Source organism: Falco rusticolus, chromosome 6 (assembly GCF_015220075.1).
Source record: "Falco rusticolus isolate bFalRus1 chromosome 6, bFalRus1.pri, whole genome shotgun sequence".
Classification (NCBI taxonomy): domain Eukaryota; kingdom Metazoa; phylum Chordata; class Aves; order Falconiformes; family Falconidae; genus Falco; species Falco rusticolus.
The window spans coordinates 7,976,023-8,003,262 of record NC_051192.1 but is presented as its reverse complement, the minus strand read 5'-3'; the positions used below and the strand labels follow the sequence as shown (position 1 = coordinate 8,003,262).

At 37.1% G+C, this 27,240-nt stretch overlaps 1 protein-coding gene across 11 annotated transcripts in view; it reads left to right on the top strand.

Moving 5' to 3' along the window:
• The window catches only part of RYR2 (ryanodine receptor 2), a 434,536-nt gene that overhangs the window by 164,737 nt on the left and 242,559 nt on the right, over window positions 1-27,240 (top strand). For 7 of the 11 annotated variants that reach the window (XM_037391530.1, XM_037391527.1, XM_037391521.1 and 4 more), the window contains exons 5-10: window positions 899-913; window positions 10,537-10,611; window positions 11,373-11,451; window positions 12,585-12,697; window positions 22,734-22,833; window positions 25,994-26,090. In XM_037391530.1, the coding sequence (XP_037247427.1) occupies window positions 899-913; window positions 10,537-10,611; window positions 11,373-11,451; window positions 12,585-12,697; window positions 22,734-22,833; window positions 25,994-26,090 (479 nt within the window). The remainder of the gene's footprint in view (window positions 1-898; window positions 914-10,536; window positions 10,612-11,372; window positions 11,452-12,584; window positions 12,698-22,733; window positions 22,834-25,993; window positions 26,091-27,240) is intronic. The other 4 variants (XM_037391531.1, XM_037391524.1, XM_037391528.1 and 1 more) reach the window with 1 other exon arrangement.

Here is a 27,240-nt window from a genome sequence, read left to right as displayed (position 1 = left end):
TCATTAGATGATACTTTTTTTCTTTTTTTTTTTCCTTTTTTTTTTTTTTTTTTTTAACTAGAACATCTTGTACATCTACAGAGAACAGACACCCCTGTTTTAAAAGCATGTATGAAACGAAAGCACCCAGACTTGCTCGGAAGCTCTCCAGTTAGTGTCTTTTCATGTGGGATAGAGCCAAACTTCAGTCCTCAGCTTCAGACTTGGTGATATCAAAACATGAACAGATGAGGGCAGAAGAGGAAAAGGTGGCCATAGAACTCTCACAAAGAAAACCAAACCACTGCCTGTAACGTAACATATCATTCTCCTTTTATCCTTGAGAAACCTCCATGAAAATAAACCTAAAAATTTCCATAGTCTTCCGACATCAGTCATGTGAAACTGATTTTTTTTTTTAACCACTGCATGAAATATTAGTAAAGTTTTCATTTTCTTAATGTGTTGTACATTTATGTATGATATGTTACTACAACAGTGGTGCTGCTCTCCAGTACTGCACTTTGAATGCAGGACTTGACAACTCGCATTGTACCTAGTTAGACACTATCTGCAGAGCAAGTTTATGATCAGGTGTAGCTCCTGCTTTACCTATACTGTGTTTTATCTTCAATCAGTAAGTATTTAATGTGCTATGTTATTTAAAGTAAAAAAAATAATCTGAGAAAACTATTGCATAAAAAAAAAAGATGAAGCCTTGTTCTGAGCAGCTGTTTTGCTTCCTAGCATAAAGCTTATAATTATGCTAATTGCAATGATAAATGTTCCTTTTAAATGTGGTTTGCAGCTCTGTGTATCCCACTCACCTTTTCAGGGAAAATAATCCCATTTTTAAGCACCTGAAAGCAAATATTCATTTCACATTTTCTCTTTTTTTCCCCTTCTCATGGCTCTACAGAAATTTATGATGAAGGTAAGCAAGTCAAACATTTGGTATTATACTTTCTGTGAATTCCTACAATTTAATTTAAATCATTACTTTATTTTTAACATCAGCATCATACTTGCCTTCACTAAAGTAGCATGTACTGAATTTTTTACAAATCTGGGTTTAGAAACCACAGTGACTCTAGCTTGGAGTGGGTTTATGGTTTATTTGGATCATGAAGGACCAAAGGCAGGTACCTTTGTGGAAAGAGGACTCTGGGCTGGCTTCTCTAATTCTCAATTCACCCTTACCCTTTCACTGAGAGTGTAACACCATCTGGTAAATAAGAAATCTTGAGGCAATGAATAAATAACAAAATTTGAAGTAAAACGTTTGGGCTTTTTGGAAAGCAGGGACAGCACGGTGTTCTGTGGCAAGGATGCTGCTGTGATGGTGTGGTGTCTCAGTGGGCTGGGAGTCACTGGCCCTTCACTGCCCCAGGTCAGTAAGCATGTGCAGGAGCTCTACTTCTCAGTGCTTTTATTATTTTTTTTATTATTATTTAAGATTGTGACAAGGCACTTGGTCAACCTCCAAACGTTTTGAGTAACTGACGTTTGAATAATTTACTGTGATGTTAGCCAAGATGTGTTGGTTATCCGTTTCCTACTTTTCCCTTCAATTATCAATGTCTATTCCCAATTAATCTAAAATTATTTGTTTACTGATTTTCATCCCCTAGGAGTTTGCTGTTCTATGGTATGGTCTTTTTCCTTTGTCACTCTCCAAAGGGGAGGAATTCTAGGCTAGATAAGCAGTGCTATTTTAAGGGCTGAATTTAGTGATGTCAGAGGAATTTTCTTAGCATGACTCCTCTGCTGATCCGTCTTTTCTTCCCACTTGGCTGCCTGCTTTATTCTTTATCTGTGACTTTCTTTCTCAAGTGATAAGGGTGATTCACATTCCTTGTATCATACAGCAACAGAAAAAGCTGAGGCACAATCCTTAACCTGTGAAAAATGCCGCCCTCCTCCACTTATTTAGCTGTAGAACAACCAGGAAGATTTTTATTAATTCCTTCTATCTCCTATGCGGTGAAGGAGGAGGAGTATGGGGGAAGAGAAATCTTCACTAGGCTAAGGGAGAAATCAATATATTTTATCCTCTTGGGCATTTTTTTTCCAAACCACTGAAAGTGCTTGAAAGTCAGAGTTTGTAATGCAAGTATTGCCTCAGCCATAAATATAAATGTTTGTTTTACATAGGAGGCTGGAACCAGACAATCAATATTATTTGTTCTTGATTTATTTTCACTGCTGTATCTGCTTTTCATTGGTGTGAAGTAACCCATTGCTGTGAAAGTGATAACATAAATATAGTGTTGGAAATATTAATTGTGAGGTATATTTGAAATGTCTCTAATTATGCGGCTGTTTATTCTGCCTTCTGACAAGTCAATATCAGTAAAACTGGGATCACTTAGCATGGTGCTGGTGCAAATGCTTATCATCATTACCAATGACTCCAATCTTCTTAATATAGGTAGTAAAGTATCTCTGTGTTCTTAACTGAATAAGGCATGCTCATGACTTTTACTGGCCAGTTGATTTTTTCAGGTTCAGATGTGATATTTATATAAAGCATAATTACGCATTGTAATAGAGTTTGTAAAGCAAGCCATCCTTAGAAAACCTATAGTTTAGCTAAACGTTTTTTCTGTATTTGGCTTGGCCTGACACAAAGTAGGAAGTAACATTCTGATCATGTGAATGAAAGAAGTTTTTTTTGTTTCTTTTTTTCCTTTATTTTGGTTGTTGTTTGGGGGTCACAGTGGCCATCATTATTTAAGAGTAGGTACTAGCAGAGTCATCAGTCATACTAATCTCCATACCTGAATTTTTGTAGCACTTCCTGTGTTGTAGTGAAATCCATGAAAAGTCAATCAACTAAATAGTGATTTAAGTCAGGTGTAAAGACTAGGAAGTTGATAGGTTCAATTTCCAGTTTGTTATTCCATTGTAACATGGTATATGGGCTACAGTAGGACAACTGAAGATGTTTTAGACTGGTTTGAATTTGCCATTTGCTGTCACTGTTTTTTGATACGAGCGGGGTGAAGGAATATAAACCACAGTGCCATGTGTCAGTGGATGGATTTACCTCGCCTCGAAATGCTGTGCTGCAACTAAACACTGTGGGTTTGGTGCCCAGCCCTGGAAATGGCAGCCCAAGAGCACAGTAATCGCCGAAGGGTCTTGTTAGCATTTTGGGGTTTTGGAAGAAGAATTCAAGGTGTATGGGTGTGGAATGCTGTTACTTTGGAAAAGAAATTCTGTCGGTTTTGTGTCAATTTGTAAAGAAAATGGAGACTTCTGTGAGCAAGAAGAGCATGTAAAACTCCTTGGCTCACACTCCATAGCTTTGTTTGTAGTCTTTACTGCTTGATGCATTTTCAAGTTCTCTGATTTTGCTGGAGATGTAATTTCCCAGTATTGCTATTCCATGTGCCAATTGTTTAGTTTTGCCTGGCTCATCTTGTCTCACAAACCTTCTAGCTCTGTTCCAGGGTTACTTCACAAGTTCTGCAGTGACTCAGCCTGTTTCCTCACGTTCTGTTTTCACCACTGCTTGAGGTTTTCTGGACTTTTTGGCTGGTATTCATCCCACAAAACTGAAATGCCTGACTTAGAGCCATGGGTATCCTAAGCTCCCTGTGTAACCACAAGCAGAAGCATAGGTGTCATTAAAGGGTTGCTCAGATTTTAGGTGGGCTGAATTACTGACCAAAAGTGCCTTGTTCTCTCCACTGGCTGTCTAATTGCCTTAGGCTAAATTAATATGAATTTGTGTTTTATCATCAAGAAATTCTTTTAGCTTTTCTTAAGCCATTACTGACCATGCTGGTATTAAGATAACGAACCTTCCTGTGTTTTCCAGCTGGCTGTTGCCTAGCGTTAGAAAGAAGCTCTCTTTAGTCATCTGAAGTTGTGTTCAGCATGAAAAAATTTAGACCATGATATAATTGTTGCAGAGTAAGAGGTCTCATTGAATGCATACCTGTGATGGTCTCCAATTCTAGTCTTGTAGGATTGCATATCACTGCTGTTTTTAGATAAATATTGGCCTCCCTCAGCATTGGTCTAGAACAGAATAAAAAAAAATGTATTAATAGTGAAATCAATAGATGAATAGTTTTTACATTGCTATGGAAACACCATTTTGAGCATCCTCTCCAGAAATGGTTGTAGCATAATGCAAATATTTATGTGTAGAACCGTAGTGAGATGGTTTTAGACTGGGACATCCTTCCCTCCTATTCCTCCCAGTTTCTTTTAGTGTTTTTCCCATTTCTTTCACTTCATTTCTAATTCTGCCATCATGGAGTTTTCCTTCTCCTGAGTGAGGAACTCCAAAGCTTTCAAGATCTACATTTATTCTGCATCCTTTCAGTACTTTTCTTCCTATATTGCAGATTACTATATGGGAGCCTTTAATTTGCTTAAATGCAGGAAGCCCTGAAGAATTATATGTAAACAAAGCTCATGTTCCCTTGTTGTGCACTCAAAGTTTTCTTTCTAAAAAACTAACTCAGATTAAATACTTGTATTAGCCTGCTGGTTTAAAAACTTCCACCACCCTCTTGAAAAAGGCGTTGGTGCCAACAACTTTACATCTTGACACGGGTAGTTTGTGACTGGGAGCAGCATAGTCCAGGGCATAAATACACTTTTACTCATAATACATGGTAGCTGATTTTTTTTCTATGAAAATACTTGTGATCAGACCCACCTTTCCTATTTACTTTCTCTTTCTAATGGATCAAAGCCACAGTTTCAGAATGTAATGACTGCTCCTGAATGGGAAATTTGACAGCCCCAATATGAGTCCCAGGGAAGGGACTTTGAGAAGTTCCATCACTGGAGGAGCTTGCACTTTGTTTATATATAATTTTTTAGAGGGTCCAATTTGCCAGTTGGTTTATTTCTGTGGTGGTGATGGTTTTATATTAAAAGGGTTCAAAGCAGGTAACTGTAGGATATTATGTTGTGTTTAATTATATACTTCTGCTTATACATTTAAACTAAGTATCTAGATTTAGAGATAGGAATTTTTTTTCTTCGTTCTGTACTTTTCTAACAGTATAAATGCTAGAAATAAACTATGGAGCTTCATGAAACTTAGAACATACTTGTGGTGGCACATTTATATTTTCAGGTGTTTTTATGGAAGTATAGGTGTCCTCTGTTTGACATGCTGTTGCCTCCAGCATCTACTTTAAGTGTATGATGGCCATCATTAGTGTGCTCCGTTTTAATGAAGTATAAGTATTCAGTGTTTTAAAGGACATTGCTTTTTTCCAGTGTACATATTAAATAACCACTGAAAGTCATATTTGAAACTTTTAATGTTAACTTGCAGTATTTGCCTTGGAAAACATTTGTGAAGAAAAACAGGGAACATGTTGCTGCTTTTACTGTACAGCTGCTCTCACATGTCAAAAAAAATTCAGTGCCATGAAAATAATTGTCAAATATTTTTTTAGAAACCCATTCAGAGCAATACTGAGTGGTCCTAAGTTCCATCTAGACTCTTTGGGCTGGTGTTTCCTATGGCTGGGTCTGGGGCACAGAGGAAATACCAGGAGAGCAGCTGGTTGCAATTCGGTCATAATTTACCATTACTGTAAGTTATATGGATTGCATTTTTGAAGGACTTGCAACTGATGTCTTGTAGCTTATTATTTCACTTGATTTTGTTTTAATTTTTGTTTTTAAGTCCATCAAAACTATACTTACAGCCTAGTCTTTGTACTGTCATTTTCCCTATAACACGTACCACTAATTCCATTCTGCTGTTATGGGTTCATCATGGAATGAGGCAGGAAAAGCCATTACATCGTTCTTAAAAACTCATTGTTGTCTTGTATGATTTTCTAGAGAGTATGCTTCAGTTCCTGTGTTCCTTGTGACATTTTCAGTGTTATAAAATGGCTTTCATGGGTGACTAGAATTGTCCGAATAGGCATGTGCTAAATGCAAATGCTGTCAGGCTTTCTCGAGCATTAGATTTCTGAATAATGACAACGTTAAAAAAACTTTATCTGTACATGCACAAAACACTGAAACAGTTATCATTTTTAAGTACATGTTAAAGATGTTTGTCTTTCTCTGGTACCTCTCTGAAGCTCATAGCTTTTTGCCTTTTCTTACATTTGGAGATTGTGGAGACCTGTGAAGAAAAGTCAGCAACAAAACTTTGGCATTTGCTTGCAGTAGAGTACTCATTGGTCTAAGAAATGTTTTCTCTAGTAGGTATAAGGCTGTTCTCTTGAAAAGAATGGAAAGGTAATGGCTATTTGACTCTAAATCTCCTGGGATGCCAGAGGGATAGTCACTAATCTCTAAAAATTCTCATTGTAAGCGATGTTCCAGAAGCACAAATGGCTCCAAAACACTTGATCAGCGTCATCAGGATTAATTTCCTGCAGTTTCTTATATGCGGCCAGGAGTGTATCAATGCAGGCATAGACACAGCAGTGCAAGTGCTACTGTGTGAATTGTCAGTGGAATATCCCTTTTAATCTGTCAAGTAATTGCACGTCTGTACATATGACAGTTGTGTATATGCAAAATTGTACAGATGAAAAGGGGTTGCTGAGTCATGTATAACATCTTACTGCAGGATTGGTACTCACAGTAAAGCATATCCGTTGTTATTCAGTCTAATTCTAAATATTTCATGTTATGCTGCTTCCATCATTTGCACATTTTACTAGATAGTTTGTAGGTTGCAATTTCTAAGTTCTTTTTGGCATTTTAATCCTATTTAAAAACAAGGAAAATAACCGTTTCCTAATTTTAATTTATATTCCTCCTTTATTTTTGTTTCAAGATAACACCCTTTACATCAAATTACGCAGCTCAGATCTTTAAGTAGTCTGTTCTCATTGCCTGCTCTAACAATGCATTGAACTTGAAAGCTGTTCATGTATTTTGGATGCTAATTTCTTCAGCTCTAATTGTTGTTGTTGTATGCTAAGTTGCCTTTGCTTCAGCAGTGGCTTTTGGGTGATGAGGTCGCTCCAAATTAACCTTGTATTCCAACTGCAGAAATATTAGACTAGAGATGGACAGTTTATATGAAGTTTTCACAAGCAGTGTGAATTTGCCCTATATGCATTCAATCTCAATTTGTTCACTTTAGTTTTTACCAGTTCTGAAGGCTTTTCAAGTCTTATTCTAAATCCCAAATTCTTGGAGGATAAAATGAGAAGAGTTTTGCTTTTATATGATTTATATTCCTGAATGGCATTGCTTGTAGAACTTCAATGGATAAATTGTTCTTTGAACAAAAATCTATTTTTTTTTTCCAGCCTGGTTTTATTCAAGGAACGTATTGTCCAACTTCGAAATTACTCCAAAAACAGGAAATTAAAAACATAAAGCAAACAAGACTGATGATAAATAATGGGTTGTTGCAAACTTGCTTGCATTATAATGCCATTCATATATTTGTGCAAAAATATGTGGGCGTTATGTATTGAATTAGTCAGGACTGTGTCTTCCAGGAAGTCTCTACTTGCAGTGTCTTGTGAAATGTTATTATTTGAATATTACTAGAAACTTGGTAAAACTTCAATGGCACACCTCATCTTGGAATGTTGCATTGTTGTCATAGAAGTCCAATTGATAACTTTTAAAATTATCTTTTTTTTTTTTTTTTTTTTTTTAATAACATGTGGAATACAGTTCTCTGCAAGATTCTAGATAGGAATGGATTATTTTGAAAATTGGACTCTTTCAGTAGACAATCGTGGTACATCAGCTACTTACTGTGCAATTTCTGGTATACAGATAAATGCTATTTAGTTATGAAATGAGCCTTTAAAATAGGAAATTAACTTATAGGTACGTACATATCCTAGAAGGCAGTTTCATAGTACCAGCTTTCTCTCCTAGCCTCTCCTCTATTTTTCTGTTTCATCTTTTCACTTTCCCTCCATGTGGATACCTTGATTATAATTGTCTTTCAGACACCTTTAAGTGGAAAATGCTTGAAATTTTTTTTTTTTTGTTGTTGGTTTTTTTTTGTCTAAGAAACAGCAAACTTGCTTGCATGTCTTTAATGGGGAAAAAATTGTTAAAAGGAGTTACTTTAATCCTTTTGGTAAAAATTATCTAAAAACCCACTCCTCCATTTTTCACAAAAGCAATTGAAATTTTTCCTAGTTCCAACCCCTCTGAATTACCTGGTCAAGGAAACAAAACAAAACAAACCCCCCCAAACAAACAAAAAAAGAGGGATAGGTGGTGATAAAGCAAGCAAAACACTTGAAAATCTTGTTCCAGCACCCCTGCCATGGGTAGGGACACCTTCAGCCTGATCTAGTTGAAGGAACCACCATGGCAGGGTGGTTGGAACTAGATAATCTTTAAGGTCCCTTCGAACCCAAACCGTTCTATGATTCTATTAAATATTTCTGAGCCAATCTTTATCTTTTTCAGCTACAAATGGGCATTTAGAAAAACAGGTGCTAGACAGACAAATTAATACAGCCAAAACAAGGGCAAGGTAACATAGCTGTGATTTTGTTGATCATACTATTCCTTTTGGTTTTTGTACAACAGGCAAAAAAATGTGTATGTTAGGTATCAAATTTACAACTAGTAACAGAAAATAATTTTGGTAAAAATATTAATGAAATTTCAAACTTTTGTCCATGTGGGTGACTATAATGGTTGGGTACCTATGCCTGCTGTGGATAAAGCTTCCAGGCAAATCTGAAATGTAGGTGAGGAAGTATGTTCACAGCAGTTTTTCCCCTCTTCCCCGATGTGATGGGCAGCAGACATTCAGCGTTCATCCTTGGGACAGTGGACCTCACATCACCAAATGTCGTGTTCTTTCCTTGTGCCTTTGGAAAAAGTGGTGATAGTAGTGGTAGTTCAAAGTTAAATCCTCATGTCTTGCTATCAAGACTGTGTCTGCGACAAAGACCATGACTTTCATTCTTAATAAAAATTCATGTCATTCAGTCTTCCAGACAGATTATTGAATGCGCCTCCCTGCTTTTTGACTGCTACGCCATTTGTTGAAAATCAGAATGTACCTTGTATCCGTCAAGATGCTCTTTTCAGTAAAGATAAAAGCAATATTTTTTTGTAGTTTCTTAAAAGCGCTAAAATTATTACTTTTTTGAGGTGCTTACTTTTTCACAACCTGTTGCTTTTTTTTTTTTTTTTTTTTTTCTTTACCAAGTAACTCAAAGATCAACAAATATGCTAATGGATAAAAGATAAGGAAGGACAACCTGTAAATGAGGAGTGGAAATAATTGTGTGTTGTCACCCTAGCCATTCAGTTATGTTGATCTTCAGGACTGAAATGAAGCTGCCAGAGAGTTAACATAGTATGATTGTTCCCGATTTATTCTGTAATGAATCTAATGCTCCAGTCAAACAGAAGGTCAGCCTACTGTGATAAAAGAAAGGCTATAAATGCTGTATACAAGAGATTAAATTAGAATCCTAGATGAAAGAATGTTGCTGATTATGGAGTTGCCGCATTTATAGACTCAAAAATGCGTATTTACTGATATTGTTTAAATAGTGTGATATGCATAATGTTAGGTGAGATAATTGTGTCAGAGGAATATGGACTTGTGCTCTTGGCATTGTCTTCTCTGACAGTCTCTGCTCCCAACCACCATCAGTCAGCTGCTTCTTGGTCTGAGGAATTCATAAATCTTCAGCAGAAGTTGAAAAGTTGCTCACGTTTTAACAAGATTTATTTATACTTTCATGAGTAGTTAAATTGATTGTAGATAAATAGAAACTGTAATTAATACATTGTGAAAAAAAAATGATTGCAGTTTCTTGGGATAAAAGTGAATTTTATTATTTTCATTTTCTGTCACTCAAGATTTGTGCTGTGTTTCTCAAGAGGAACATTTACTTGGGGATGACTTCTAAATTTTCAGAACCCCCAAATCCTGTTGAGTTAGCTTGGATGTCTTTGAGCACTTACCTGGCCTGGCAGATAAAGAATTCTGGCTGAGTATTGGAACACTACAGGGCAAACAGCCTTGGAGGTTGTTGATCTTCAGTGTGGCTGATATATGATTAATAATTTCTGATAAAGGAGGGATGATGCTCCAGAAGCTCCTTCTGCACACCTTCTGTATAGAAAAGTATTTAATTTGGAGAGAAAATTGCCAAATGTGGAGAGTTTTAACAATACCTAAGGGTGTAGAGGGCAGTGTGGCATGCATCAAAGCTGCTCTGCTCTAGAGCCTGCCTGCTTTCAGCCCAAGGAAGCATCTAGAACATATCTTATACCAAATAGGTGGTGGGACAAAGTATATGCTATGTTCCCTTAGCCAATTGAGCACTTTTATCAGAAAAAGTCAGTAGCTTCTAGGTTTGCCTGTCCAAGTTCTACCTTAGATCTGTCCCAAGGACTTAAAAGGTCAATATATTAAGAGGCAATTAAAATTAGAGAACACATTCACAGAACTACCTTGAACTAAACCCTGAACAGTGTTTGTCAGGAAATTGACTGCTCTGTCACAGATTGTCCAGGATTGACGGAGATTTTTTTACTTTTTCTTTCTCAAAAGGCCCCGTTTTATTATAACACACCAGTATATCACTTCTCTTTATCTTTCAGTCTGCGCAAGGTGGCGGTCATCGAACGCTACTCTATGGGCATGCAATCTTGCTGCGCCATTCCTACAGCGGCATGGTATGTAACAGCAGTTGATGGCAGCAATGATTTCTCTTTTTTTGTATGAATGTTATCTTTTAAAGTGCCCAGACCATTGCTCTTTATTGATATCTGGAGAATTATTCACATCAAAGAGGCATTTCTCCCATGGTTAATGGAAAGCTCTGTGAAGGGTAGATGCTTGGAAATACCAAACCAAGGTGTTCATATCTGGGTAAGTGCTAAAACTAAGTCTGGCTCTGTAGTGATGACTTCTCTGTTCGTCAGTCTATTTTGAGTTGGTGATTTCTCGTTGCTTTTCCCTTGGATATTGCATAAGCTGTGACTGAATCCACAGCTGGCATCTGGCTGACAACCTGAACATATGTTGGAGAGTGAGTGGAAAAGGAAATTCCTTCTTGCACATATTTTGGACAGAAGCCTTACTCTTCAATTCCCTGATGAATTACATGGGTTCCAAACTCCTTAACCACAAGGGAGTTTTCGTGGAGCTGAAATTTGATGCAACCAGCTCCTTTATTTCCACTCTCACTATTCCCATCTCAGTGGAAAGATAACCTGGATAGACTGAGAGGTTATTTTAAAACATCTATCTTTGTCAAGTCTCCTTGAGTGCCATTCAGTTTATCAGGCATATATATATATATGTTCTTGATAGTAACTGGTGGGGATAATTTATGAACAGCTAATCCCGTGTCAGTAGGTTGATGGCTTTTTACATTTCACTGGATTATCAGGCATGAACAGAACTAGTAATACATGCTTTTTTATTTTGATAGTATCTATGCTGTCTCTCTACGTCTCGATCTTCAATGGATAAGCTGGCATTTGATGTAGGATTGCAAGAGGACACAACAGGTAAACACTAGTTCAAGTGACTGTGTAATGAAGAATATGTTCAGTCTAAAAATCGGGAGTAACCTGTAAGTACATGTAAATCACCTAAAAATTAAGACTATTTTAAGGGCTAAAGAAATAAAGCTTAATATTTATGTTTTACACATTCAGTATCTTATCTTTACATTTTATAATAGATAATGTATTTTTGTTTCTAGGAGATGTAAACATGTCTATTGATAGTTAAGTGTAAATTTCTACATTGAATATAATTGAAGGAATATTTCCTTGTTGTTATTCCTGTACAAACCTTCTGCTGAAAATTTTTTAAACTTGTGTTATTTTGAATAAAGATTCTATTAAAGTTTTAGAACTGCTGTTGACATTTGTATATTTAAGACTGATATAGCTTCTTACAGTGCCATCAGTTTGGTGTAACTGTTCAATTAGAAATAATAACTTTGCTTGTTTTTTAAAGACTTGCTGTGGCTAGGAGTAATAACAGTAATAACAGCAACGATTGTACAATTCCAAGATCAAAGTGTGTTTTTTTCTGAAAATCATACTTTTTGTTCAAGAAGTATATCTGAAAGCAAGGTTCATCATGGGAACAGAATTTGTGACTGTAATATTTATAAATATTCTGAGGAATTAGAGACACTAACAGTCAGTAGAAGTGGAAGAACATAGTTAAATTTGGGTTTATGAGATCTTTCAAATATTGTTTTAAGTTATATTGTAGATTATTATTTTATTGCCCTTATTGATGGGTTGCTCCATTTCTTTGTCCTAATTCTTGGTGGAAGATCCTTTGATGTCTTTCCCAGAACCTGGAACGAAGGTGACAGGGAAGCTAGCAAAAGCAGCCTGGACCAGGTTGCCTAGAAAGCACAGAGAGTTAGCTCCTTGTTCAGCTCTGGAATCACTGTTACAGAGGTCTTGCTGTCTTCTGCATAGGTGTATTATTTCCATTTGAGTTTCTGACAAGGTGGTGCTGGAATGATATCAGTTATTGAAAACACATGGACACTTGGTTTACCCAACTGAAAACTGGGTCAGAACTTTAGGACTGAGATAAATGTGGAAGTAATACCAATAAGATGGGACATTTTCTTTCTAATTTCTTTCTCTGCCCCTATTCAATAATGATACAGGTGAGGCATGCTGGTGGACCATCCATCCTGCTTCCAAGCAACGATCAGAAGGAGAAAAAGTGCGTGTTGGAGATGATCTTATTTTAGTCAGTGTCTCTTCAGAGAGATATTTGGTAAGTTCTGTAAAAATATCTGTACAGTGCTTCCTCTACAGAAAAAACAGTTAATAAAGTCTCGTTCACATGTCCATCTCCACAGAGGTATAGCTTAAGGTGTTTAAACTGGTATTTGATATCATTTTGCAAACCAAGACACTGATAGTCTGGAAGGTGTGTCATTGATATGTGACTATTAATTTGTGTTCATTTCAGTAATGGAATAGAAGTTGAAAAATTTATTGATGAAGAAAAATGAAAACATAGAAAAAATAAATCTGTCCAAATTATAAAATTGAGGTGTTTAGAGTCATTGTGAATCCCTGCACTTACACAGCAAGAGAGATGATGATGACTGCAGAGGCTGATTTTCCTCAACACGTGGCGTTAATGTGTGTACTGCATCTTCCATGCAAAATAACAGCATACTAAAACTATATTTTAGTGCAGAAAGAAATGACACTAATCTATGTTCTTGAGATTTTAATCTCTGCATTATAGTCCTAAAATGGTTTAGAACTAGATTTTAATGAATAGTTATTAATCCTATTTCAGTTACATAGCTCTGGTTTGATAGTAAGAAGGAGCAAAGATTCAGCAAAGTAATTTGGCTTTTACATGAACTTACCCCCACGTTTTTATAAACAGATGTTTTTCCAGACTAAATTAAGAGCTTGTGAACTACATAGATTCACAATCAGGAAAATATTTGTGGGTTTTTTTAAGCTATCTACTCAGTAGTTATATTTGCACTGTGAATAAAGCAATGATACTTTTATGAAAATTCAAACAGTTGATGAAGACTGAATTAACCAATTACCAATGAGTGAATATTTTTCATGAAAGCTGTCTCTCCATCTTAAATTGTTTGTCTTGATCCATTAGGCCATCTACAAAATAACTTCAAAGGATGTAACTTTGAAAACAATCACAGTGTTTTCATTTTGAGTGCAGTGTCATGTTATAGCCCCTATTTTCTGCAATGCTTAAGGAATGTAGCAACTGATACCTTTTCCAATGGTTAGGTCTGTGGAGACATGAAGATATTTTTATGAATCCACTTGGATGATGAGACCAAACAGGGTCTACTGAATCCAGTGAGGAATGCTTTTCCTAAGGGTGAGGAGTTCCTCAGATGGATCCCTTGAAAGAGAATATTGTTCGGCAGGATGCTGAGGGTTAGTGTTATGTACATTATGTGCTTACAGTTAAAACCATAGGAAAAGGTAAGTTTTCTATCAAACATTCTATGTCAATATGCTGTTAGGAATAGGGTTGGAATGTCACCTTTTTATATTGCAATATTACTCTGTGTTTTCAAGCAACTTGCTAATTCTCTCCAGATTAAGACAAATAGGTTAACAATCTTGGGGCAAAGACGTGCATGTAAAAATAACAGGTGAATATAGAGTTTGTTCACAGGGCATGGCTTTTTCACGATGTAGTCAGAGCTTAGTTTAATTTGTGTAATACAAGGGCAGAGCAGAAGTCTGTCAGCTTCATAAGTCAGTCTTCCATTTGTCAGAGCGCAGCTTAATTACTTAATTTCTTTTTTCCCCTTTGTGACTTTATGATCTCAGTCAGTAGCTTAGTGTTCAGACCTAATTTGGTTGGCAACTGCTATTAAGAAAATGTCAGGACTTTCCTATGGTTCCCCTTCCTGCTTTCCATTAAGAAGATTCTGGGACAGTTTGCTTTATTTTTTTTGGCTTGAAGAGTCATCTTTTTAATCGCAGTGAACAAGTGCTAAACCAGTAGGGAAATTAGTGTTAAAATTGTAAGCTGAAGGTCCGGGGATGTACATTTGGGCTGTCTGTTGACTCACAGCAATGTCCCTGGGCAAATCATTCAGTTGCTCTGACTCTCATTAGCTCTACCTCTGCAAAGGGATTTTGGATGCTTATTTTTCTGTGTAGAATTTCACAGGAAGAGCACTAAGTGCTTGTGGCATTACATGGTGTGCGAGTTGCGCTACTGCCAGGTCCTTCAGAGAGGAAACTTGGCTCTGCTGAACCCTGTGAGCACAGAGCAAAAAGATGTTCTGCTATAAATATCGCCACCATTTCAGTTCAAGCCAGAGTTGCTCTGTTTCCTTTCTTGAGGCGGTGCAGCCCGATGAGTGGACGCAATATTTCCAGCATGTTTCCCCAGCCTGTACGTAATAGCATGTAGCCCTGCACTGAGGTTGGCCTCTGCCTATTCTTAATTATATACCATGATTGCTTTCAAAATTGCCACTTTTTAATAGTTTAGAAATTCAATTAATTGTAATTTCTTTCAAATTCATGAAGCCTCTGGATAACTTGGTCTTTTAAACTTAATTTGAAAAAAAATTCGTTAGACACAGAGCAGCAATACAAAATGCATAAATGAAGATAAAAATGAAAATTGGTATCAATGAGGTCAGTGTTACTCTGGCTGAGAAGTCAGGAAAGAGGGAAAAAACCCAACCCAGCAACTCTGAATCTACAATGCACAGATTTCAGCATAATGCTACAATTTCTGCACTGTGGTATATATGTAGTTACTGAGTTGCTGATTTGATTGATACCCTGCTGATGTCCTGAAGCTGCATTATACTAATCTGTGAACAAGTCTTGGGGTGTATTTCTTTTTTCTTTCTTTTTTTTTTTTTTTTTGAATACTGGAGATTAATATGAAATAAATGGGAAACTTTCTTTTGAAGTGTAAGGTTTTCCTTAGCTTGAAGATTTTTATCATAGTTAACTGATGACAGAGTTCCCTTTCAAAAACAATGATATTCAAATTAGATGAAATTATTTGAAAGGTGGAGCTGATATCTGTCATTTGTCCTGAACAGGAGGACAGGTTCCTGAGTATTGGAAAGGCACTCCCTCTGCATCCTCTTGTATCAAATACATCGTTTATTTTCAGCTCTTAGTTTTAATTCTCTTTATTATCAGATACTTGGGACAGCTTCTAGATACCAGTAGCACTTGTTAGATTTGTTGGTGCAATAGTACCAGGGAACATAGCAGTGTGTGATTTTTTTTTTTTTTCTTATTTATTTTTTTCTTTTATTTAAAAAACTTATTCTCCCCTGCCCTTTCATTTTTTTCCCTAAGAGTATGAAACTCAGTATTGGACTTTGATTTCTTCTACGTAAGTTCTGAATTCCATCATTTACTTCCTGTTGAAAAATAGTAAAAAAGGTTTTTTTTAAAAAAAAATAATCTGAATCTGCATACACAAACCTGAAAATAGTGGAGGGTAGTGTTGAGCTGCTCATTACACTGATCGTAATGCAGTTCCCACAGAGTCTTTATACAATTTGAAATTCTATTGTGGAGGCTGGTTGATCTTCGCAGTAATTAAGGCTGTCAAGCTACTCTGCCTTATAAAATCCTGCTTCCAAGTGCTTATAATCAAGTGCTTGTAATGTAAAAAATTACTTAGAAATATTAGCATCTATTTCTGGTGGGGGATTTTTTGTTTGTTTTGTTGGATTTTTTTATCAGTCTGAAATAACTTTTTTAGTTCATCCACAAGAGGTCAGACATCACTGAGCTTGAGGACAGGAAGAAAAAAAAAGATCGTTAAGAAAATTAATCTTGTTTTCTTGAAATGTTGAGCATCCCACGCTTTACAACAGGACATTAGGAGAGTTCTTGATATCACAGGTGTACTTTTTGCTAATGTAAAAAAAAAAAAAAAAAAAAAAAAAAAAGAAAAAAGAAAAAGAGTTAGTAAGGCTCTCCTTGCTTAAACTTAGTGAAGTTCTGAGACAGTTCTCCTGAAATAATGCAGCTTGGTCATGCCCAGGGAAGACTTTTAAAATTTTCTGTTAGCTAGAACTTTGATAACTTTGTCTATTTTGCATATGCTAGACCTCTTGCACCTCCTGTGTGTTAATGAGCTATTTAAACTCCCTCTACAGCAAACAATTAAGTATACCCCCACTCTGGTGGAACCAGATATTCCTTGTGGCTCAAGGTGGGAATAAAGTCAGGCACTGTATTGACAGCTGAGTACTCGGTGTTTTCGGTGCTGCTGGTGATCTTCTGTCATTTAAGATATGTGGAGGAGGAAGCTATGGGAATATAGAAGGAATAAAAGGCAGTTGATGTAGCAGGGACAGGAGCCTGGATATGAAGTGGGAAGGAAGGAGGGAAACTGAGTGGGATGTGATGACTGGCTGAAAAGATTGGCAGCTGAGGGCAGGCAGGCGGTAAGGGACAAACAGATCATCTGGACCAGAAGCTGGTGGCAAGGGAGCAGTGGGCACCTGCTGATTAAAGTTGTGTTAGAAATTTGGGGCAGAAAACCTGTGTCATTTTGGCAGGGAGAACTGGCAGAACCACCAGTGGGGTGGGACTGAGAATGAAGGACGACAAGGGAGATCTGTAGAGAAGGAGTGGGATGGCTGGGGAGAACCAGACTGCTGGATGAAGATGCAGAGAAGGGAAAGTCTGGGGCGAAGAAATAAGTAAAGAAGTGGAGGGGAAAGAGCTGTGGTGAGTTTCTGGGAGGAGGTCCAGTGCTGGCTGAGAAAGGAAGGGGCTGAGCAAGAAAAAAGCCAAAAGGCCTTGCTGGGGCTTTGTAGGTCTGCGGAGAACCTTTTGAAGCAGGAGGTCCTAATTCTGGGTGATAAGGTAGGCTGTAATGGGGTTGGGGAGCTGGGCTGGCTAGGTGAGGGATACGGGGCTGTGATAAAGATTGGAGAGGGAAAGAGAGTGGGAGAGGCCTGGCGCAATTACGCTAGGTAACTACTATAGGCAACTGTTTAGAAAACTCATTGTATTAGGCACAGCAGTACGTGGCGGTATGCTGACAGCCTAATCCTCTCTGATTTTGTGTTAGTTTAGGTGGCAAATGATTGAAAAATGGTTTTAAAGTTTCCTTGTCTACCTGTGGTTTATGTTGGTGTCAGTATGACGCTATGTACTGTAACAGTGGGGTTTTTTTGCCCTTTTTTTCATACAGGAAAGTTATATATAAATTATAAAACTATATCACAAAAAATAATTTTTGTAAATTTTGAAAAAGCACAGGCATTAGAAAATGCAAAAATAATGGCACTGATATATTTTTACAAAATCTCTTAAAAATCCAGTCATGCTGGCTTTTTATGGAATGCTATCTCAGTACTGATAGAATTCAATGGATGTGTCAGGGCTGAGTAGCAGAGAGGCTGTGGAAGGAAGCAACTTTGAAGATGAAATTTCAAGCTGGGAATTGTGGGTGGAGGATTGGTGGTATGGTGCTTAGTTAATTATTTTCTTGGAGAATTAGATTTTGTACCAGACTCTGCTGTGGTATTTGCTGAGCAGTTCTTTTTTTATACCAGGCTTGCTTTCATGAGGTCGCTAACTCTTATCCCTCACCAGGAATATTCCTTACCTGAGCTGTGGCTCTGAGGGCTCCTCTGTCTGCTAGAGGTTGAGGTCCCAGAGTTGCTGTCTTGATACCTGCAACAAAGGTGAATAGAAAATGTGCCTTGAACATTGTGAAGATGTGCCTTGAATTACACATAATGCAGTTTACAGTGGGAATTAAAAAGGTCCTTGCCACCTTAACTTGGGCATCCTAGATTAGTGAAAATTTCTTAGTGTAATCCCTGTACCTCCACTCCCCAATGGAAAATGAGCTGTAATGCTACTCTTCTGGTGTTCTGAGAAAATGAATTCATTAATATTTGTTGTGTTTTATGAAATGTTGTAATTGTTGGTAGCAAGGGAAAAGCCTATGGGGAAATTAATAATTCTGTTTTCCAAGCTTTGAAGAATTGACTATATTGAATAAAGCATGAGGCTGTGGACTGGAGATTGAGGAGAAAACAAAGCACTGAGCAGCTGTTAATGAAGTTTGCTCCTTTCCCCTGTATATACAAAGAGACAACATTTGTGGAAAAAACTGTGCAGGATCATGCCATTGAAGACTGTAATAGGATGCATTCAGCAAAAGCCATTCTTTTTGCCTGGGCTGCTTTGTTTGACATTGCCAAACTTTGGATGCTTGCTTCTGCAAAATTAATATTTCGTTAATGAAAGCTCTTGTGTCTAATCAGACTAAATGATAATAATTTGGAAGCATGGTAACTGATGTGCTTCAGGCTTTTCGTGGTTATAGCACAGAAGGAAAGCTAATACAAAGAGCAGGAATGCAGACTATCCCCATCTACCCTCTGTGGGATCCTTATGCTTTCCTGCCATGCATCTGCAGTTACCTGCTGTCAGCTATGTGGTAGTGGGCTAGGTGATTCTTGATGGCTGAATTGGAACAGTAATTTCTGTGTAGCTGTGGGTTTTAGCTACTACTCTCCCTGTGCTGATGATACATTTATGCTGAGTGGAGGGGCTGCAATTGGTTAGTACAGTGCTGGCAATTCTCATTCTTTATCAATGGAAAAAGCCTCTTTGCTTGTTGATTTGCTGGCCAGGTGTTCAAACCGGCTCAGGGAAATGCAAAGAAACCAGGATTTTATAGAGCTTTAAACCCGTCTGAAATTTCCTGGGCTTTGCCTACTGTGGGTCAAAACTTAGATAATTATTTTTTGTTCCACAGTGTAAGTTTACCCATATTTATTAAAACTTTTTCAAAGTCTTCATAGATCTTTCAATGAATATAAATGTATTGTCACTTCTAGACATAAACACAAAAACTTAATTATATAAAAACTTCACAGAGATGAAGTTATTACTTCTAGTTCTTTCCAATATCTCCCTTCTTTGTGACTGAATATTTTCATTTATTTTGACAGTGTCAATATAACACTCAGTGTTACAGAATACTTCACTGATTCAGGTAATAAGTTTTAATAGAAACAATACCTGATAATTAGGAATATAGTTGGGTTATCTTTTGGTTCTGGAGACAGTGCATCTAGTTTAATCTTTGGATTTTTGCTGAAGCTTGCAAACTCATAGTTTTTTTGAATGCAAAATGTTTTTCCCTTGCTAATAAAAAAAAAATAAAGGGAGTGTAGTTTGTTTTGGTTTTGTTGGTTTGTTTGTTTTGGTTTTTTTTTCGTTGTAGATATAGCCGTACTTATAGATACAGTACTTTTTCACTTCTTGACCAAGGCTTTGCCTGGTCTCAGACTAAGGAAAAGTGCGTACCTGTTGTGGGAATGATGTCAAAGACTTGGAACATCTCAGAGGTTCTTGGGTCATTGAGGATAGATGCCTAAATGGTTTGAAACTGCTTCTCTGTCCTGATCATTGTAGTAATTTTAAGACAGAGAGAAAGGGGAAATAGCATGGGCTTTCAGAGTGTCCACGTACAGAAGAAAAATAGATTGAACTGGATCACGTCAGTTACCTCCATCTCTGCACCACCTGGTACTAACTTTTGAAGCAGCGTGGTTGATGTTCTTGTTGTGTGCTGTACTTAAGCATTCTAAAAACTGCTGTGCCTTGTATGTAGTTCTTAAAATGCACCAGAAAATAAGCTTCCTTTTTTATTTTTCTTTAGCTATTCTTACTATTTGGAATGGCCTGAGATCGAAGGCAGAGACATCATAATGTAAAGTGCAGATAGAAATAGATACCTCTAGATGAGATGTCAGTATGGATACACCTTAGCCAAGAGGAAGCCTGAAGCAAAAGCTTTTCTTTCTCCTTGCACACATGCACATTTTGGAGAACAAAAACTTTGATGCAGACTGACTGTGAAATTTAAAATAGTTATTTAGAGCTATTGTAAATGCAGCTACGCTGCTGCAATCATGGCTGAAGGGTTCTTGTGGAAATTACCATCTGATTCCCAAGCTCTCCAGTGAGCTTGAATACACTGTGTTCTTCTTGAAAACCTAGGAAGAGAGATGTGATTGTATTAGTTTTCTGCAGAGCAGTACAGAGTTTGTAACATGGCAGTAAGTTCAGTTGGGAAACTGTAGTGTTCTGTGAGATTTGAGTCTTGGACTTTATCCTAGAGAAGCTCTGTAGACTGTAGTGTTAACCTATATTCATAAAATACTATAATTCTGAAAAGTTACTGAATACCTATAGTAGGCTAAATGGTGGTTTAGGAGATTATTAGTCCATTAGTACGGAAGAAAAATTTAGCTTTTGGATTGAGCCTGGATACCAGTGCAAAGGAGATATTTGTGTGAGACAGAAGACTGAAGAACCAGCCTGTAATGGTGAAGACCCATACCAGGATTAGGACAGCAGGGTTCCTGAACCCAACATATTTCTGCTTTGCAAATGTTGTTAGGGCATACCTGAAGGACATATGCTACACATGTGGTCCTTGTCAATGATGGCAACCTGCTACTTATGCCAGATAATCTGTCGTGCCAGCTAGCAAAGTTCTGCGTAGTAGGTATAGAGGCTGTTCAACATCAGTGTGAGCGTTGTGTCCACAGCCTGATACTGTGTTCTGGAATTTGTTTCATTTTGATAGTTTTATTATGCTGAAAGTACAAACCCAAGCAGATCAGCTCTGAGTAAATTATAGACAGGCAGCAAATTGCTTTAAAATAACACTGAGATTGTAAAGTATAGCACTGAAAAGTTAGGTGCTTCCAGGGTTAAGACTGACATCTCTAATCTGGTGAGATTTTTTCTGTACATTTGATGTAATTGAATCCTTGAATATCCATTGACAGGGGACTTTCTCTACATGGTCAAAGCTTCATTTTATTGCTTGCCATGTGTGGTTCCAGGGGATGAACACCATAGTTAATGGAATTGGAAATGTCAGGACCCCTGCCTTCATTTGTAAATTGAAGGATGCAACAAGCAATCTAAGTGAAGGAAAGAAGAGAATTGCAGAGACATACTCTCTGTTTCTCTGCTGTGGTGGTCATGTGTTGTGTTAGGTCATTTAAACCATACTTTTAAAAAGTGCAATCCTCTGGTGACTCAGCTTGAGACATCTGGGTTATAATCAGAGCTGCAACTGGAGTCAAACGAACGTGCAAAAATGACAGGTGCTCTGAGGAAAGAAGTCAGCAGTGTATTTTTGTATCAGCGCCCTAGTTATCAAACAGCATGCTAATTCAGTGCCATTTGTCTGAAGATAAATTCATTAACATGTACAAAGCACACTGTTAGAAGAAGTGCTCTGTTGATGCCAGATCTAAATGAGAGAGGAGTTATTCTCTTTCTCTTTAGCCTGCTCTGAACAACATAGATTCCTCAAAAAGCAATATTCCTGCTTCAGTGTACTGGTTGAATTTCTCAGCTAACTGGAATCTGTGTAGTGATCTCAGAGGAATTCGAACAAACTGGCGGCCCGCAGGGCAGGAATGGGACTGGTAAGACAAACAGTACACTTCAAAGCAGCTGCTTCTTTGTGGAACACTTGGTTCCATAACCTTACAAAAGATTGTGCTGTTCGGCACTAACAGTGTATCAGTGGAACTGACATAGTGTGGGACAAAGGATTTTACATGGATGCAATATATAACACACAGACACACACGAAAGCACATGTGGTGCTCACTGTAAGGACCTGAGACATGGCAGAAGAGAGGGAGTAACACAGCAAAAGAGCATCCGTTGGATCCCTAGGGAGGAAGCGAGCCTTTCAGAGAAAAATCTTTTCATATTTGCTTGCATCATGAAACTTTTGTGCAAGAATATATCGTGGGGACTCCCTTAAGTACCTTACAAAGTTACTTACTTGATTGCTTGCTTTCTTTGATCTGATGGCAGTTCTAGGAAGCCAGTGGCCCACAAGAAATAGAGTGGTGAGTTACGCTTGAAATACAGATCAATGTCACATCCCAATGTTCAAACTTTGTGGGAAATCCCATTGTGTACAGAAGGAAGAATGGCGGTGTAAGGACCCCACAGTATTTAATAATCAGTTCTTCAGAGTGTGTACTGTGATCTGAGACCCCAAACAGCTGACCATTCTGTGCTATTTATGTATGTCTCCTGAAGGCAATTACACTGTTATTACTCTAAATTTTATTTCTAACGTCCCTTGATGAGTACCAATGGCTGACTTTGTGTTTACTTACACAGTCAATAAGGAAGAATTTATATATGATGGAAACGAGAACGTTTGATGCTATTATTGTATACTGTAATGACATTTTTAATTAATCCCAAATAAAAGCCTCTTTCTTTCCTGGTTTCAGCATCTCTCTTATGGCAATGGTAGCTTGCACGTTGATGCAGCCTTCCAGCAAACGCTCTGGAGTGTAGCACCCATCAGTTCGGGAAGTGAAGCTGCCCAAGGTGAGATTGACTCAACTTTAATTGTGGAAAGACTGATTGTACATGAAATACCTGAAAAATGACATTATTCTGCCAAGTGTGGGAGTGGGTTTCTTTTATGTAAACATTCAGTCCAATAAATAAATAAATATACAGATGTTTTGAAAACAGACGGAAAGTTATACTGAAAGTGACACTGATAGTTTTCTATATATTTTTTTCTGAATACCGAACAGTTCATTCAGTTCTCATTTTGCTAAAGGTATAACAACATTCATAACATTATTTTTTTTTTAGTGGCTTTTGGTCCTGGTTTAAAATGTTATCCCAGATTATTCTGATACATGCAGTCATACCTTTGTGTTCCTGAAACTGCGTAAAAAATAGGCAAGAGGACTAGAAGCAGGATGTGAAATCCTAGGAGTTATGACTAGGAATAGTTTTGTGGGGAACATATGACTGAGAAGTAAAATAAAAGGAGAGGAAAGACAGAAAGAGAAAGAACAACTTTCAAAATGTATTTTATGTAGGAGTTAAGAAGGTGATTTTTTAAGGTAGCTTCTGACATGAAAGGACAAGGATCCCTGAATTTATGCTGCTGGTTCCACAGGGAAGTGGATCATGTTTTCCTGAAAAGTCTGTCACAATGTAAAGCCTAATGTTTTCTAGTTTTCTACAGAATAATTGTATTGAGTAGTTATTGTAACAGAACCTTAAGAAGGTTAAAGCAGCAGGTCTTTTTTTTTCTTACTCCTTGGGGTTTTTGGGTACTATTTTTTCACTAGACTGACATTTCACATCAATTCCTTTATCTGGCGTATTTTAAAACACAGTTGTGGAATGCTCTTACGGCTCTGCTTATTCAGATATCAGGGACAGCATTGCCAACAACTCCTTTTTATATACTCACTGTATTTTTAGACTATATTTAGAATCATGCTGCACAGTCAGATTCTCTGACATGGCTTCTAGTGCAATCCATTATTAAAAAATTTCTAGTGCATTGCTTAACAGTGTCCTAAACTTTATGGAGGAAATCTTTCTGTTGATGGGAGGAGAAAACCTTCTCCTCTCCAACCTGTTGCTCCTTGCTGTAAACCCCATGTGCCTCATCAGCACTGGTGTGGCGTTCATGTTAATCGTCCCAGTCCAGTTTATTAGCTGAGACCCAGATTTGTGCTGTGCCGCATCCCTCTGGATGGTGAACTTCACTAGTGAGACCTGCCTGGCTGTTTGGGAAGCAGAAATCCACAGTGATACAGTGTCATGTTATGCCCTCGACCCCACAGGAAACCATGGGAAAATGATGTAATATGATTTTAGCAGCTGTGCGTTTCTCTGTGTATTTGCTTGTTCCTTGTTGCTTTGCCTTTCCGTTTTCACTTTTCTGAAGTATAGACATTTTCTTTGTTAAGCAGTATCTTTTCTGGAGAAGATCAGCTGGCTGATGTCAGAAAGAATCAGAGCAAAGGCCTTACTTTAGTAAAACTGACAAATGTTCCTGTATTCAAAGTTGTCTTGTAAAGGGAGAGTTAATCTGACACTTGGTGTGTAAGACCTTACTCTATATGCCTCAGTAAAACTGTAGCCAAATGGGACAAAATTACCTCAAAAGGGGAGAAGAGGATGATAAAGCTAGTTTTGTTAGTATCTGCAAAATGCTATGTCATCATCCTAAACAAAATATTAGTGTATAGAAATAACTACACTACAATACTCTTTTAATCAAAATTTCCCATTAAAAAAGGTTAGTAACTGAAACACTTCAATTAAATGAGTTAGAAGTGAAAATAATGGATAAATAGTCTGTAAAATGAACTAGGATATTGGAGGTAGGTAGTTACAAGAAAATGATTTCTGTTTACATGTATTTCTGGAAAATTGGCTTATGCAGAAGTCAGTTGTTTAAGTCAAAACAGAGCTTTAGACTCAGATCAAGTAATTCTGCTAATTCTGTACTGTGAAGCAGATGGAGGGCACTTGAAAAACAAAACAATACAAAACAAACAAAAAAACCCTGAAAAAAGCTGCTCAGGGCAGAACATCTCCAGAACTATATTGACACAGGTCTGTGAAAAAATTAATATATAATAATAAAAAAATTAATAACTACTGTTACCTGGTCATATACCTCTGTGTCAAAACCAAGAATTTAAAAATTCAATGCTAATATTTGCTACATAAGTACTAAATTGATATTGACTTAGATGATTTAAAAAAATGTATTTTGAAATATTCCCTGATGTATATTCAGGAAAAAGATTCCCTGTAGCTTCAAAATAAACCTGTGACATCTGTACAGTGTGACTGTTGGGTCTTCAACACCATTTCCCTGTACAGACCTGTCTTACTGCAAAGCATCACTTGTTAATACAGACATAACTGCAAAACATTATTCCAATAATATTTATTTTAAAAATTGTTTTTGTTATAACACTAAACCCAAGGGATTATGTTACCTCATTCAGCTTAAATGCAGAATTTGATACTAGCCAGTTCTAGCAAGAAGAGAAGGTGATATTAGGAAACGAACAAGAGTTTATGTTTAGCTTGTCAAACTGAAAAAATACCATTGAATTGCACTTAAAATCTAAGTCTTAGTATTCTTCAGTTACTAGATTATAATACAATATTTGTATTATAATATAAAATTGTATTTGTTTTTAATGTCGCATCTCTGACGCAAAAAAACTGACGCACAGAAAACTTCCAAAGACACCAAAAATTATTTTAAGGTTAACTAAATCAATCAATCAATTTTAGTTTTGTTAGTATATAAACTGGAATCCTTAACTTAAATCAAACCCAAAAGTGAATAGGTAAAATAGAAGAATCTCCCATTTTTTCTGTTGTAATCTGGGAGGGAAGTACTTGCTTCCTTGGTTCCACTAGATCAATCATTCCTGAGTTGCACTAACTCTAGAATCCCCTGTCTGTGGCTTTCGTTCTCCTGATCCACCCTTTGCTTCTTGCCGACTTGAAGCTTTTCACTTGGCAATATCCAGCTGGATCCCCAGGGTACGAGATACCTCCACTTCTTCTGAATCTCTCTGTAAAGTAACATAAAATGCCATCAGGAAAAAAAAAAAAAGAAATTGATAGTATTTATTACAGTTTGATCTATAGTTTTACATCTTGCTGTGTTCAGACAAGTGCACTTTATTTTCTCCCTTTATTCAAGGATATCTGATAGGAGGGGATGTTCTGAGGTTATTGCATGGTCACATGGATGAATGTTTGACAGTCCCTTCTGGTGAACACGGAGAAGAACAAAGAAGGTAGGTTTCCAGCTTACAATGGGATAATAAATGTTGCTGAATCAATATTAAGTGTCACTGATAGTACAGATTTTTGAAGGATATCGTAAATATTGTTGAGATGAACTTTGGACATGAGCCTCTTTACATTTTCTTTTCAGTATTGTTCAAGTCTGATTTCACTCACTATGTGTAAAAGCAGTAGTGATATTTGGTAACTTGCTCTTGTCTTGGCTAACTTAAGAACACTGCGAATGAAATCTGTTGGTTTCTTTATTGCTGGTGTTTTTTTTCTGTGATCACAAAAATTTCCTCAGGACAGGCTATGTTACCATTACTGCCCAGTCCTTCAAGGCTACTAATTTGGGTATTGAGCTCAGGTGTACCTGTCATGGTAGTCTAGAACTTAATTTATGGTTATTTTCTTGACTAAAGGAATCCTAGAATGGAAGTAGAGAAGTGATACAGCTTGGTCTGCATCTCTCAGTTAACTAATAAATGCAAATGATGAGAAGACTGGCACTGAAATTGGTGTTTCAGTGGAGTTATTACATGGGTGAATCAAAGTCCTATTTATTTGCTCTAATAAAATATACTCTAAGCTTCTTTTCAGTAGGGCAGCATCATATGATTTAATCCTACCTTCAGGTGGAAGATTGCTAAATGATAATGTTGATTTTGGAATAGTTTGTTTAATGCAGCGTATTGGGTAGCTTCATTTCCATGACAAAGAAAGTGCTGTTCATGCATTTCCAAATGAGTTTTCTGGGTTTGCAAATACAAGTGTGTTTTTTATTCTATTTGATTCTGATTGGTAAAGGTAAGAACAAGACACTGGAAGCTCTCATAATATATAGCAAAAATCTTCCAGGACTTTTAAAATATTACAGTTTTCTTATACAGCTGCTAACCAACCCTTCCTGGCTATTTTTCATTTTTTAGACAAGAGAATAATTTTTGAACACAGAAGATATTTCAAAATGCTGAGTTGTAAAATGTGGTCGTTTTGTGTTTTACTTTTAGTTACCATGTGCCAGATCCATTACAGCTTGGAGTTTATTGCTACTGTTATTATCCTCACCCTGAAAGTGACGAAAAGAGATGATAAATAAATAGGATTCAATGTTTGCCCCTACTTCAGTCTAAATCCTGCAAAATTCCTTTTAAAAAT